A 16327-nucleotide genomic window follows, 5' to 3' on the forward strand; every position below is an offset into this window, starting at 1 on the left:
AGGGTGTGAACACACCATTAGCCCGGACTAACTTATTGTGTGCCAGTGCCAAGCAGCTCTGCACAGCACCCAAACACCAACAGCCTCCCGGCCGGCATCAACATACTCCCCATAATGCACCATACACTTGTGCGGTGCATTGTGGGAGTTCCGGGAAACTCCTAGCCCCCAAACTTCCCTGCTGCTGGCAGAAGCCAGCAATCAACTGGGCAGGCAATCTGCTCAACCAGCGAGAGGATCATCTGTGGGGGAGGTAAGCTTTTCGAAGCTTCCTCCCCTCGGCCCTCCAAGCCCTACTCACGGATCATGAGAAAGGGCTCAATGTATCACAAACCAGCACCCATAAGAGAAGCCTTACAGCAATCACATGAGAGGATTGTTGGGTGAAAAATGTGATAGGATAAGTTTGCTTGCTTGGTTGGTTGCTTGTTTAAATATTTATTTTATGTCCTGTCGCATCCTGAACAATATCCAAGGAATCTAACAAAAAACTGCCATGTCTTGAGTTTGAACTCAGACATTAGAATGAAACAAATCTACATGGATATTTGCCTGTTTAAACTTACCCCACTATTGTCATGATTCCCTAGTGCTTACCAGATTCTCCACTAGAAACTACATGTTGTGGGATCAGGGAAGACGTTTGTTTTCTGGTCCCACACCTGAATTTAAGATGTGTGTCATCTACCCCTCAGGATAATATGAGCAGCTATAGCAATGCACACAAAAAGGGCCACATTCACAAGGTCACAGAAGTGTGTATAGGATGTCCTTGAGGCATTAATTACACTACTTGGTGCTTAAGATGTAAAAGCCAAGGCACCAAGAAAAATCACATAGCAAGTACAGGAGACCCTTGTTTTTCGTGGGTTCTCCTATCTCCTATTTGTGGGTGGGTCGCAGATAGCTGGTTTCTTTGTTTGCAGGCTAAAAATAGGCCTATTTTGGCTATTCACAGTATAGAGAGCTGGTTTCTTTGTTAGCACACTAGGACTATTTCTGGCTATCCATTTCTTTGTTCGCGCACCAAAACTAAGGCTATTTTCAGCTCTTTGTCATTCAATGTCACCTGGAAATGACTTCCAGTGTGATTTCCAGTGGCCATTTTGTGAATCTTTTCTACACACACAAAAAGAGAGAAGGTTCTCTGTGGCTGCCCCAGGGCTTTGGAATATGCTCCATGTTAAAATAAGATCATCTCCTTCTCAGTTTGCTTTTATGAAGACCCCTCAAGACACACCTTTCTCAGGTTTTTAACTAAAATTAATTTTAAACTTTTATTTTTATCCCATGAGATTGCTTTAACTTTTTATTCTGTGAAATTGTTTTTTTCTGTTTTATATTTGTCATTTTTTTAATTGTATACATTGCCTAGAGATGCACATATCAAGCGCTATATAACTATGATAAATAATAATAATAATTTTTTAAACCACAAAAACCCACTGAAAATCAGAAGATTGGGGGGAGGCATTTCTACAGAGCAAGTGATTTCCTCCTCATATTTCTCTCTACACCTGCTTTTTTGTGATTTGAGCACACATAATTGTGCTGAGTAACCTGTTCCCTGTTCATGGCAATATTCTGGAACAGAACCCCCGTGAAAAAAGAGGGCCTCCTGTGCTCATAAATATAGCTATTGGGGAATGTCAACATTACATGCAGCAGTGTGTGCAAAATATTAAGTCTGAAGAACATCTGTAGAACAGAAATAAACCAATTTTAACTTCCTTGGCTTCCTCACAGAGCCATGGAAACTGCTGCTTGGTGGAGTCAAGCTTCAGTTATAGATCTCTAGTACCTTCATAGAATCTCAGAATCGCCAGGTGGGACGTATATGATGTACTATTTCCATGTCATGCAGACGTGTGCTGAGCAACAACATAGGCTTTGCGGATTATGAAACAAAGAGTGGACTCTACCCATTAACTTTCAGGAAATTCTGTGTGAGGTTAGGATAGAAGCACAATTAAAAACTATAGTTAGTATGAATCATTCTGCACTTTCCATCAGACAGAGTGCACGGAAATTTTTATCCATCTTCACAAGAGCCTATGACTCAGGTGAGGCTCGGAGATACTATCTCGTTCTCTATACTTACAGTAATCTCCATGGCTTAGCAGGGAGTGAACCTGGAACTTGCAAATCCAAGCCCAACACTGGTCACTGCACCACACAGAATTTATTTTTTAAATGCTATGGCCTTAAAAATCCAAAACCAACTAGACAGAATTCTCAACTGATACACATCTATTAAAATGGGAGATTAGTGCATGGCAAAAGGTTTCTGCATGCCAATGGACCTTTAAGCATATAAAGCATAAAAATAAAAATAAAAAAATAAAAAAAAAATAAAGCATAAAAATAAAAAAAGCATAAAAATATAAATAAGAGCCCCTGGTGGCGCAGTGGTAAAACTGCCGCCCTGTAACCAGAAGGTTACAAGTTCAATCCTGACCAGGGGCTCAAGGTTGACTCAGCCTTCCATCCTTCCGAGGTCGGTAAAATGAGTACCCAGAATGTTGGGGGCAATATGCTAAATCATTGTAAACCGCTTAGAGAGCTCCGGCTATAGAGCGGTATATAAATGTAAGTGCTATTGCTATTGCTAAGTGCTAAAAAGATACTGTATGGAGAAACAGCCTCCTATATTCAGTAGACATGGAGTACACATGTAAGCCTCAAGCCATAGGTCTTCACTGCCTACTACACTGCTCACACAATCCATCGACGAAACTGTTGAGGGAAGACCTCAACTCAGGCTCCCTTTCATCTCTTCAGTAGAGAAAAGTTTTCATAATACACTAAATATTTCTAATGTTTTAGACTGGAGGAACGGATGCCACAATCCTAAGCAGCAGCCTCCCAGCTGCTTAGGGTTGTAGCATCTGTTCAGAAAAGGTTTTTTTTTTTTTTTTTTTTAAGGTAATCAGCTTATCACAGAAAAAAATTAACCAGTGAAATATTGCTAGGAAACAACTTTTCTTCCCCTCTACATTTTCTCTCATGATGGAAAATGTTCTTTTTCTTCCTTTTTTTCATTGTATGAAATCAGGAGTCTTACATAGTTTGCTTTTTGATACAGAGAATAAATAAAGAAACTTGCCCCAAATCCAGGGATGTCATGAAGTCACTTGGGAAACTGCCCTAGATAAATGTAACTATAAACTCCTTTGAAATCTTAGCAATAACTCATCTCTGGTTTTTCGCGTCGACATAACCTTTTCACTCTGATCGTAACACATTGTCAACAGCTTCATCAATTATCCATGGCTAAAAAGTGGACTCTAACGTTCGGAGAGTGTTATTAATTGGCCTCGGTAGCGCGTAATGAGTTTAAAAGCTCCTACCTGGGTGCCCCCGGGGATGGTGGCTGGTAGCGGACAACAATTTACAGCACACCATTAACACATATGCCAGGAACAGCCACTGAGATAGAAGCATTGATTTGGCACAGAACCTCATCCTGCAGGCAGAAAAAGGAAGCCACTGAGTGAAAGGGACAATTTATAATTTAGGACTGATGCAAAATAAAACCAAACGCTGCAGAAAGAAAAAGTGGAGGACAGACTGGAAATTAATTGAAATGGATTATTAAGAACACAATCCTTAAGGAAGGAGAATCACATTCACACCTAAACTGAGATCAATTTTTTTACCAGTCATGTCTCATTATAAGAAGCGATGCAGCAGTTGACAGTGGGCAGCACTCCCCCTCTCCCCCACCCCAGTTCATGCAGCCCATGACATTATGAATATAGAATGGGCATCTGTTGAGGGGGGAAACAAATAACAAAGAAATAACATACTGCTACCAAAATTAAATACATATTAATTCCTTTGGGTCAAATAATAACACAGATCATGGTCAGTCATTCGGACCAACAGTTTTTAAAGGCTATTTGAACCAACAGTGCGATGTGATTTCCTGGACAAAGGAAAGGGAATGATCAAGGGGGGCTCTGTGTGTGTGTGTGTGTGTGTGTGTGTGTGTGTGTGTGTGTGTTTGAAAGAGAAAGGGGGGAGGGGGGGAGATCATAAAGGGAATATATTATCAATGTTTTTAAAGTGGTTGCATTAATTGTTGGACTTAAATATGGCTCCTAGGTTTAGAAAGACACATTTAAGGGAGAGAAATTGTGTTGCAGATAACATGAGAAAAGAGTACTCCGAGGAGCTGAGAAACAGGAATTCTGTGACATCAGAGGACCCAAGCTATCATTCCTCTGGATCCTGGCCAGAGAACACTGGTCTGCCATCTGGATCTGCTGGCTCAGTTGGACACTGACATGCAACCAAGCTACACTGCAACCATAATGCTAATCAGATTGTCACAAGCATCAACCTGTGACAGGATAGTGAGTGACATGGGAAGGAAGAACACTGCACCAGATCTGAGCCTGTTCAAAAATGAACTTTATGTTTCTTTGAAATCAGAAGTGCTCTCCTGGATAAAAGACATCACAATACTGCCTCATGTCTCTTAGGCAGAATGAAAGGAAGTCAAAATTCAAACACTTAGAGGGACCAATTTCCTTTTTCAGCCTCAGCTGGAAATTATTGTTTGTTTTTTAAGATACGTAAATGCAGTCCTTGGGTGAATTCACTCACACTTTTTCCAAGGAGCAATGGCCTACACCCACAGTAACTATTTCACATTGAATTACCACTGCCACCTCAATGAAAATAAACTACAGTTGCTCCTTTGGACTTTACTCCCAGACTTGGGGTGGAAAGCAATGGCTATCCAAAATTCCTTTGTATGAAGTGATATTACTTCAGAAAAGGACACTTATAAGAAATAAGACAATGTTATTCTTGCATGATCTATTCATCTTTCTTCTAGAATCCTTGTAGTCCACCAGAATATTTTAAATTCATGAAGTAGGAATTTATATTTTGAATCTCATTATAGAAAAGGCACAAATCAGCTGTGTAAAATTATCCTGACCAGACAAATTGCTTTAGAATGTAAGAACTAACATTTGGATTGGATTAAATCCACCAAATGCAATGTGTATTGCAAGAATCCTAACAACCAGCAGTGCTCAATGGTTCACCTGAGTTTATAAGCAACTTTCCACCCATCCCTGCTCTATACCACTATTTCTATCCGAATCTTCTTAAGAATTATCTCTGAAGTGCCAGAAGATGATTTCAGAAGGAATTCTGCAAATCTCGGGTTTTGACTGAGATCCAGACTGATGATATTTTTGGCTTTGCTCTGCCTTGCTACATTACACTCCAGCCAGGGCATAATTTCAGGCCCAATATCATTATAATCTATGTTAATGCTAAGACTCAACTTTGGGACATGTGAATGAAGAAGCAAGTGCCTAATGAACAGAGCATCTTTCCCTCGTTGATGAACAATACAGGTTGCAGTCCTATACACAATCCTATCACAGGTTTGTTAATAAGTTCCATTTAATTCAATGGGAATTTCTCTGATTAGATATGCATAGGCTTGTGATGTCACTTCTGAATCTCTACTGACCGCCCCAAACATCCAAGGAAAGAGTTTCTAGATTAACAGGTGCAGCTTCCAGGCCGTTTTTAACTGCAGTACTTCTCTTTTTTAAAAATTAAGCAACAATGACTCCAGACCATCTAAGGAGAAATGGATCCTCCAAAAAGATTATGAGGGTCTAAGTCTTTATAGGAGCTAATGAGATGAATATCAATGCTAAATAATGTTGAATTCCTCCAAATCAATTCTAACTTTTTTTTTCATGATTGCAAAAATCAGTTACTTGTGTCATCAAACACAGATCATTAATATTACCCTTTCAACATTCCAGAAATCCTCATGATCCATCAAAAGAATGAAGCAATCTCCTTACCTTGGTGATTTTTCCAGGTTTTTATTGCAGTTAGACAGAATAATCAATGAGGATATTCTGAAGTAAATCCAAATTCCCATTTGAAAATAGGTCCAAGCATTTCTGCACTTTGTAAGTTTATTTTCTACATCCAGGGCCTAGAGGGGAAACAATATTAGGCAACAATTACTGAGGGCTCAGAATGGTGATCTCTCATTAAAACCATTGTTACAGTGCCATCTGCAGTGCAACAAGAAGACTACAGCAACATTTTATGAAATGAGTTTACACAGGTCTGATTCTAACATAGCATTGTACATAGGATTATACCATTTTTCACATCATAATTTTTAGATCTAGCTTTCCATCAAAATATCTTTATCAACAGATTTTTTAAAAAAAAGAATAAAATAAAATAAGCCAGATTTAAAAAATAAATTAATTAATCAGATGCCTTATTTTCCTTTGTAATGTTTTTTGTTTTAAAATGAACCTATATATAGTTTTGATTTCACATAAGTATTGTTAGTACTTGCTCTTGTAAGCTTAAGAATATCATGAACAGGGATTATAATTATAATTTTATTATGACTCCAGACCACCTAATTATATAGTATGAACAAAACAGCAGTGTATGGCAATGAGAGATAACAGACCTGATCAGCCCTATGTCCCTGCAGAATGCAGCTTTTAAAAAGGAAAAGGAAAAACTGAATAACTAGTAGAAAACAATGAACTGAATGACTAGTGGTTTAATTTGTATTTAAATCATGGTTTTAACTGAGTTGATTTAAATCAAATCCAGACTGTTTGGGAGTGCTGGTCGCAGAGACTTCCTTAAAGTTAACTTGAACCTGAAAAGCCTCTATGTAACCTGAAGACCCATCTTTTCCTGCATGTTCAGTAAAGGTAAAGTTGTGCCCGTGAGTCGGTGCTGACTCCTGGCCACCACAGAGCCCTGTGGTTGTCTTTGGTAGAGTACAGGAGGGGCTTACCATGGCCATCTCCCGTGCAGTGTGAGATGATGCCTTTCAGCACTTTCCTATATTGCTGCTACCAGTAGGGATTCAAACCAGCAACCTCTTGCTTACTAGGCAAGTCATTTCCCCGCTGCGCCATTAGGAGGCTTTTTCCTGCATGAACCTGCCTGTATATGAAGACCTTCATCAGAGGCCCGTTTCTAGGTGTCTTCACCTTCTGAAATTAGGTTGGTGGCAACTAGACGTACAGCACTGCAGCACCTGTAGCAGCCCATTTATGGAAAGCTCTTTTACGTGAGGCTCACTTGGTGCCTACTCATATGTATTTTTAGCACAACACACACACACACACAAAGACCTCTTAATTTGCCCATGTCTTGCTAAGTACCAGTTAAATTGCTTTTAACCTGCCTTTGTAATGTAGCTTTTGAAGTATTTTTCTGTTGGAAGGTGGAAAACAAATTATAGAGTATGATCCTAAAAAACATCTTCCCATTTTCCAAACCAAGTTATTCTGGGATATCACATGGTGATTTAAGCAACACAAAATGGGGCGATCCCGAGGTGTAGAGAAGGTAATTTATTGTCCAATAGGTTTCAGGTATTGTAACCGTTTATCAGGAGCACCTCTAACTCAGGCCAGAAGTGCTTTCCATACCAGCTCAGTTCCTGAATTAGAGTTGCCTCTGATGAAAAGTTACAATACTCAAAATGCACTGGAAAATAAATTACATACCTGCTAACATGTCCCTATTTTCCCATTCAGCTGAATAGGAAAATAGGGACATGTTGACCAGTATGAAATTAACTTCTGTGCAAATTGAAGGTTCTTCCTCTTTTGTTTCTGTTCTTGGTTCTTTCCCTTCTTCCCTCAAACAGTGTTTTACAGCTGGCACCAATGCCTGCTAGCAAGAAAGCCAGAATAGCACAGTGTTGGACTAGGACCGGGAAGACCTGAGTTCGAATCCCCATTCAACCATGAAACGTACTGGGTAACTCTAGGCCAGTCACATATCTCTCAGCCTAACCAACCTCACAGGGTTGTTGTGAGGATAAAAATAACCATGTACACCACTCTGAGCTCCTCGGAGGAAGAGTGGGATATAAGTGTTGTAAAAAAAATAATAATCCCATAATCCCAGGAGGGATCAAGAATGAGAGAAATCTGTGTAACCAGCTCAAATAATGCTGCCTGTGTTGCTGTGTTATAACCCACTGTATGGGTTGTTATATGTAATACTGTATGTTGCTGTGTTATAACCCACAACTACAGCTGTGCTATAACCCACTGTATGGATATGCATGGATATTCCCTTCAAGGCTAGGACAAAGCAAGCAGCTACAAGGAACCCACACACAGCAAATATGCACAAATCATTCATGGAATGCTGGGGGGGCTTCAAACTTCGTCTGTATCTCTGCAGTGTACTATGGCACAGCAAGTACTGGGACTCCTGGGAAGAGGAGCCCAAGCTGAGGCCAGTCAGGCCTCCTTCTCCTACATGCCCTGGCCCTGCCTTCCAAGCCCAGGCAACACCTCTTCCGCCTAGCAAAGTGCAGCAGCAACACCACTGACTGTTTGCACAGTGAACCCCGGAGGGAGGGCAGCATGGAGCATGCAGGAGACTGCCCGGGTTCTCCATTGCTAGTTGCTGTGCCAGCACCGGCAGCACGTTCACTCGCTCTCCCCCCGCCCCGCCCCGCCCCCCCCACACTACACCCCCTTCCTTCCAATTATCGTGTTTTTCCACATCCTTGGACAAGTCTGACGCTCAGAGGGAAGAGGATTCAGTGGGAGGGAGGGAGCGAGAGGGACCGGAAGAGGAAGAGAGCTGCTGTTTGCTGCTGCTGCTCCTCATGCACCAGCCAGCAAAGGAGAACTCCGGCAGCCACCCACATACTCCATGCTGCCTCCCTCAAGGTGCACTGTGCAAACAGCCAGAGGCAATGCCAGCATGCTTCCTGAGAAGGAAGGGGCAGTGCCTTGGCATGGGAAGTGGGGGTGGAGTCAGTGAGAGGGTGGGGCAGCATCAGAGCTGGCTCCCATCTGGAGGCAAAACCAGCCAAGGGAGCTGGAGCAACAGAGGAACACCAGGCAGTAGCCAACAGAGACAGTGGAGGTGCATTCTGGCACCGCCCCAAAGGCCCCTAAAGGGCAAGGCACCAGCTGAGGTGATTGCCCCAGTTCACCTCATGGAGGAGCCACCTGAAATCAGAACTTCTAATAGTGCATGTTTAGGACTTATTGCTCTTCCAATAGTACGCAATACTGTTCCAATAAAAATTGGAATACTATTCCAATAAACAAATAAAATAAAAATCTGTCCCAGTTCAGTTTTGGTCCCCTTCAACACCCCCCACCCCCCGCAGTTCGGTCCAAATAACTTATCCCCTTCTCCAGGGTGGTGGGTGGGTCCGAGGAGGTTCCACCTCCCCCTGCCAGCCTCCTGGGGAGTTAAACTTGCCCGGTTCAGGCATCTTCAGCCCTTTCTGGGCCTATTCCTGGCGCAGTGGCCATTTTGGAGGCTGCTGCACCTCCGCAATGGGACCCTGAATGGCCGGGTCATGACCCAGGCCACGCAGGGTCCTACTGCACAGGCACGGTGGCCTCCAAAATGGCTGCCAAGCCAGAGAATAGACCTGGAAAGGGCCAAAGAGGCCCAACTGGGCAAGTTTTAATTCCCCAGGAGGCTGGCGGGGGGAAGGGGAACCTCTGTGGCCCACCCCCGCCACATTGGAGAAGACTGAGGAGGGGATAAGTTTAAAAATAAAATAAATAGATAAAATAAAACATTTTTTAAAATTGCTCGTCAAACCCTCAAAAGGGGGAGGGTTCAGGGTCGAGTCAAACTTGGGGGTGGTGGTGTTCGATTCAACCCCGAACTTTTGTACCAAACTGATTTGACATTGAACTGGTTCAGTTTCGAAGCTGTTTGCACACGCCTACTGCTAACTGGGCTTACTCCTGCTAACTAGGCAAAGTGGCACCTTTCAAAGTGGTGAACCATCTTATTTTTATTCTTTTTCTGTGTACGTTTTGTGAACATTTTATTGGAAATTGGTATATACATAATATACAACGGCGGCGGCAGACGAGGAGGAATACAGCACATGTAGTACCAAGGTATCTCATAAGTCTCACTGAATGCTTGAAGCCAATGGGAATGACTCATATATAGAGCTGTATCTTGTAAACACATTCATCATTTCAAGAAAATTCATTTTATTTTTGCTATTTTCACAGCTGCAAAATCTTCCTGGTACCATCAGTGGAAGGGTGACTCCCTTTCTGTAAAGTTTTAATTATTTGATTTTAGTGCCACCTTAGAACAATTTCAAAAAACTCCTCCTCTTGCTTTGCACTGTCCATCTCATACTAATGAACCATAATCAGCCTTACTATTTACAGGCGTGGCTCGTGAACGTGCCTCCGGAGGGGGGCTTCTTTAAGGTAAGCGGATCTGGTGCTCCGTGCCTCCCAGCAGCCCCCGCAGCGGGGAATTGCCTCCGCCACTCACCTGGCTCCCACGGAGGTGAGCCCCCGCCAGTGGCCAGGTGAGTAACGGAGGTGATTCCCCACCGCAGGGGCTGCGGGGCGGCACGGAGCACCGGCTCCGTTTACCTTAAAGAAGCCGCCCGCCGGCCCCCCACCGGAGGCACGTTCATGAGCCGCACCTGCTATTTAATCATCTTCACACCTTTTTAACCAATACATTTTGCAACATTCTTGCCACTTGTAAATTCCTTCTCTTTCACCAAACAGTTAACCCTGGCACATATGGCTTTAAAAAAATGTATACCCTCTCTATCCATTCTGAAGGAATCCCAGGCCCAGGTCGCAGAGGAGAAGTAAAACGTCTCTATCCCATACCTTTATTCTACTCCCAAGACATGGTGAAGGAGAAGAGGAAATGGTTAATGAATGCAGAAGTAAAATATATCTACCTCAACTTGTCCTTAGTGGCTAGTGGACTACCCCTCCTGTCAGCATGCATAATTTTGTTAGCATGCACAACTAGCTGTTTTATGAGAAAATGCATGAAAAAAATGGTAGGAGAAAAGAACTGTTTTGATAACAGTGCATTATTATGAGCCCGGTTAAAATTATATAATATTCATATATATAGTTGAAGGTGAAGCTGTGCCCAAGGGTTGAGAGGGAGCAAAGATAAACAACAATCAAAGCAAATGCTTATGCATTTCTATGAGATGGATGAAGAGGCTGGTTCATTACTTTGCAGGACCGCTGTCAATAACGGCTACTGGGACTTCTCTTTCAAATCATTTCTCAAATCAAGTGCCTGTTTGAAAGAGACGTGCTTTTTTAGAAACTAACTGCAGTAAAAGACTCCAGAAAACAACATAATGTTCTGCACTCCTCTCTTCCCCCGCAACTTCAGGCAGAGCCCTACCTAGGTTTGGGCTTCTTTCGCGGGAGAGATCCCTGAGGCTGCGGGTGGTTTTGTTATGTTAAGTTCATTTACAAATATACAAACTGAGCAGCTGGTGGAAAAGAACAGGAATACCACCTGCCAAGCAGCAAGAGCATGACCTCACATCCAATTCCCAGGCAGAGGCCCTGTACCCCAAGGGGCTTCAGCCCTCAGCTCCAAACTCAGTCCATTTCTGACTCTCTCTCACACCAGAAGCTGCAAAACTGCAGTATCTTTGTGTACACACAGAGAGAGCTGGCGTGGGGTAGGATGTATCACCTTACCATCTCAATGGCTTTCCACCTTCTAAATCTCCTGGATATTTCTTATCAAGAAACCTCAGTGAACCATCGGCAGTAATTTGCCTAACAAAGAAATAGCCAGCCAGGATTCATAACACCAATCTGATAACAGTAATAAAGCTTGTGTGGTGAAACTTGGAAGCACTAGTTAACAATGATCTTGGACCAAAAAATAAGAAGTTCAACCATTCATCCATCTCCATCCAAACTTTTGGCTGTTCTTTATTACTAGCAAAGTGCCACCCGTATGATGAACTGTATTTACTGTCAGATCTCAAAATTTTCTTAGGTGAGATGAAGAAGTGTCTCCATTTTGCAAGTGTGGGAAAGAAATATGGCATCTCCAGATGTTGCCACTGCTGCTTATCTCTCTGGCAGCTCTCATGGACCATACCTGAATGAGTCAGAAGGATAAACAGCAATTGCTGGGGCAGTTTGGGAGCTGGCAATAGCCTTCCAGTGATTCCAAAGGGGAGCCCTTATCTCCTCCCCCTTGGTTCAGACACTTTGTGCTGACTGGCCACGTCAAGTGAGAACAGTGAGAGAATCTACAGCAAGGGCAAGGCAATGGATCTAAGCACCACAGTTATAGAGCTATGTTGTCTCCCAGTAGAGTTCTTGATCTGCACATCTTGATTTATTTTGAGGTATTAAAAAACTAACCATAACAAATGCTCTTAAAATGCACTGCATTTTTGCAAATCTTGAATGTACCCAAATGATAGGCCATGACTTGTCCCCTTAGCTAAGCAGGGTCTGCCCTGGTTGCACATGAATGGGAGACTTGATGTGTGAGCACTGTAAGATATTCCCCTTAGGGGATGGAGCTGCTCTGGGAAGAGCATCTAGGTTCCACTTCCCTCCCTGGCATTTCCAAGACAGGGCTGAGAGAGACTCCTCCTTGCAACCTTGGAGAAGCCGTTGCCAGTCTGTGTAGACAATACTGAGCTAGATAGACCTATGTCTGACTCAGAATATGGCAGCTTCCTATGTTCCTATGATGTGAATCTTCCCTAGGCCTTCCATGACTCTCCCTTATTGAAATCTGAAAACAGTGCTCCTCTTCTCCTCAATAAATTGCATTGTCAATTATTCTGAAGCAACAAACAGAATGTTTCATTTTATTGCATGAAAGGGACTCACTTTATGAATAAGGTAAAAAAGGGAAAATCTTGGTCTTAATCACATCCCTTTTCTTTCCAGTTGTAATGCTGTTGTCTGCATCAGACAGAGGCACTTTGGGAAGTACTTAAATACAGCATAATTAACAAGATATCTCCTGACCTTTTGAGGAAAGAGCTCTAGTGTGACATTGTGGTTTGTGACCGCAGCCATTCCCTTGAGCCTTGGTAAGGAAATATATTAATCACCTGTCATTTGTACAACTTCATTTGGTCTTCAGTAAACAGGGGCCCAATCCAGAAATGTGTCAAACTCATTTACCAGCAACAGAAGGACTCAGTGAGTTGGAACCTTGGCTTCAATGATCCCAACTGAGTTCTCACAGCAGTGCTTAAATTTTGGAAGATTATGCAGCAAAGGGGCTAGACCAACCCTTTGCTGCTGTTAACACCTTTCTCCCCAGTAGGACTGATACTTATCTCAGAGCAGATTTAGAGGATACTTATTTTGATCTGACAGCTACTACATCAACTACTATTTTTATACCACTTCTTAAAGAATAGGTTCTCGGAGGAGGAGGAGGAGGAGGTGGTGGTGCTAGCAGTGGTGGCTCCCTGTCCCCAAAGGGGCTCAAAATCTAAAATAAAATGCAAGGTGCACACGAGCAACAGCCACTGCTAGGATGCTATGCTGGGGCTAACAGAGCCCGCTGCTCTCTCCCTGCTTAAGACCAAGAGAATCACCACTTTGAAAGGTGCTTCTTTGCCCAGTTAGCAGGGCTAAACCTAATCATAACATCATATGTTCAATTCAGGCTGGTGCACTTTCTAAAAAAATCTTTCTGCATTTATGCCACACATATAATCGGATCATGAGCATTCATGTGGCAAGGAGACCGTAAAACAACCTCTAACTAGTGAACTTTCATCAAAAAGATAATAGACTGCCAATGTAGTCCATGAGATTTAAATACCAGTAGTGCAGAGAAGTGGTTTGCGCTCACAGCTTAAAGATTAGAGCTGAAGCAGCACAGCTGAGTTTTTGATTAAGACAACATTCTAAATCACATTATTCCTTTCAGCTAAATGCAATCTTCCCCCATCAATATTTACAAATTGCAAAATGCATTTTTATAACCTCTCCAAAATCATCTGCTAACAATTTACTCCTAGTGCAATGTTATAGAATCCTTTATAATGAGCAATTAAAGATGATGACTATGCCAATTAAGGAAATTATGGATGTAGATTTAATTGTGAATTGTTCTCCAGTTTCTCTCTGTCTCTAAAACCAAGTGCCCCATTACTCGTTCTCTTGTCCGTCTCTTTTTACAAGAACTGCTTACATATCCTTATTTTTATCAGCAAAATAAACATGCATGCCATGTTTTTAACTGTTGAAGAATGAAAAAATCGTTAAAATGGAGCTGAGAACATGTACATTCCTGCCGACTTCTTTGTGTACAAATGACGTATTCTAAATAATGAAGCACTCAGAGAAAAACACATGCAAAATTAGAAACAAACCACCTCAAACTGCTGTTGATCAGGTAGATTCTAAAACTATCAAGGCAAGTAAGAGATAAAGTAAAATACAAATCCACTTACCAAATTCTGAACATAACCTGCTGTCCAACAGAGTTTGCCCTTTTAATGGCTAAACAAATGTAAGTGTAATGGATATTTAGCTAAAAATCCCTAAAGGCCCAATTATCCCTGTTTTTGTTCTACTTTATTTAAAAACTGGACTTTTTAATTGGACTTTGGCCCCTAATCTTATATACATGAGGAAACCATACTGAATGTAAAAAGGCTACTCATGAGTAAGCAGGATTGGGTGGGTTCACTATCTCCATCTCTTTTATTATATAATCATATGTCAGTAATGGCAAAATCATTTCAGATCTCCTAGATTTGAGAAAAGAAAGGCAAGGATGCAGAAGAACAGAGTTCATATGCTTCAGAGAACATATAAGTGAGCTTGTGATCATTAGTGAGTGAGTTATTATTAACGGCTACATTTCTAATTACAATCCCCACTCAGCCAGAAGCTCACTGGGTGACTCTGGGCCAGTCACTGAGGCTGTTCTCATGAGCAGCAGAAACCAGGCTAAAGCAGCCCAAACCAGTTGCTGTTGCTGGTGTGCTGCAACGGGAGCCACATGGATCCCAGCAGCCAGCCCTCTTAAATGCCCCACCCCCGTTAAATGAGGTCAGCTCAGAGAGAGCTGACTCCACTAACTCTGGGTTTTTCATCGTGACTCACAAGTAGACCCTCAACGGGGAGGCTAAGCAAGCCTCCTGGTGGCGGAGGGGCTCCCCAGAATGACTTGTCCACTCGCATGGGGCATTCTGAAACTTCTGGGAGCCAGGAGGCCCCAGATCCCTGCCACCTCGTGATGTAATTGTGTGGGCAGCCAATCTATCCACCCAGGGCAAGCTACCTGCTCGTGTGCGGGGAGAACGAGTCAAGCCCACTCTCCCCACAAACCCCCTGCAGGATCTCCACACTGTTCATGTGGAGAGCCTCACTATCTCCCAGCCTAACCTACCTCACAGGGTTGCTGCATGGATAAAATTGGGGGAGGAGAAATCCTTGTATGCAACCCTGGAGGAAGGATGGGACATAAATGTAACTAAAATCGTAACAACTCATCCACCAGACCCGCAGTGTTTCTCAACCTTTTTGGAGTCAAGAACCACTAAATTCTTCGTGCAGAGTTTCAAGGACTGCTACATTCTTCATGTGCAGTTTCCTGGACCAGCAGTTAGAAAAGGGGTTTCAAGTTTTAAGTTTTTCTAACTATCTATCTATCTATCTATCTAGCTGTCTGTCTATCTGTCTATCTATCTAACAGACTTCTATACTGCCCAAAATTTGCATCTCAGGGCAGTTTACAATTAAAATAATATAAGCATTTAAATCATTAAATTTGGTATCTTTTGTGACCATGGAATATTAGGGGTTCTCAACTAGGCATGTGCCCGAAACGTTTTGGAGGCCATTATGAAGGCCTCCGAAACATTTCAGCACTAGGGGCGTTTCGGCGTTTCGTTGCCGATGGGGGGTAGCGCTTTAAGGGCGGGGGAGGGTGTACTTACCCCTCCCGCCACATTTCCCCCACGGGCGCGCTGTCATTTGGAAGCCCCTTGGGGCGGCAGCGTTCCTCCCTGCCGCCCCGTTTGCCCCGTCAGCCGGAAGTGGCCCAAAGCGGCCCGAAGTGGCGAGCGCGCATGTGCCCCTTCGTGCGTGCGCACGCACATGGCAGAAAGGCGCGCACGCATGCACGACGGGCGCACGCGACTTCCGGCCAACGGGGCCAACGGGGCAGCAGGGAGGAACGCTGCCGCCCCGAGGGGCTTCCAAATGACAGCGCACCAGCGGGGGAAATGCAGCAGGAGGGATGAGTACACCCTCCCCCGCCCTTAAAGCGCTACCCCCCGTCAGCAACAACGATCTTCGTGCACATCCCTATTCTCAACTTTGGGTCCCCAGATGTTGGTGGACTTAGACTCCCATAACCCCCAACCACAATGGCATTTGGCCATTATGGCTGGGGATTATGGGAGTTGAAGTCCACCAACATCTGGAGACCCAAGGTTGAGAACCCATGAATCTAAAAGCCTGGGTGAACAAATATGTCTCCAATATGTCTTCAGTATGTACAG

The 16327-nt window shown here is 43.2% G+C and overlaps 1 protein-coding gene across 5 annotated transcripts in view; it reads right to left on the reverse strand.

The window, feature by feature from the left end:
• TAFA4 (TAFA chemokine like family member 4) overlaps positions 1-16327 on the reverse strand; it is a 230744-nt gene that overhangs the window by 133399 nt on the left and 81018 nt on the right. For all 5 annotated transcript variants that reach the window (XM_053294683.1, XM_053294682.1, XM_053294681.1 and 2 more), the window contains exons 2-3: positions 5844-5980; positions 3351-3466 (exon numbers count right to left, since the gene is read on the reverse strand). In XM_053294683.1, the coding sequence (XP_053150658.1) occupies positions 3351-3466; positions 5844-5923 (196 nt within the window). In that variant the 5' untranslated portion in view covers positions 5924-5980. The remainder of the gene's footprint in view (positions 1-3350; positions 3467-5843; positions 5981-16327) is intronic.

The sequence above is a fragment of the Hemicordylus capensis genome, chromosome 2 (assembly GCF_027244095.1).
Source record: "Hemicordylus capensis ecotype Gifberg chromosome 2, rHemCap1.1.pri, whole genome shotgun sequence".
In the NCBI taxonomy this organism is placed as follows: Eukaryota; Metazoa; Chordata; class Lepidosauria; order Squamata; family Cordylidae; genus Hemicordylus; species Hemicordylus capensis.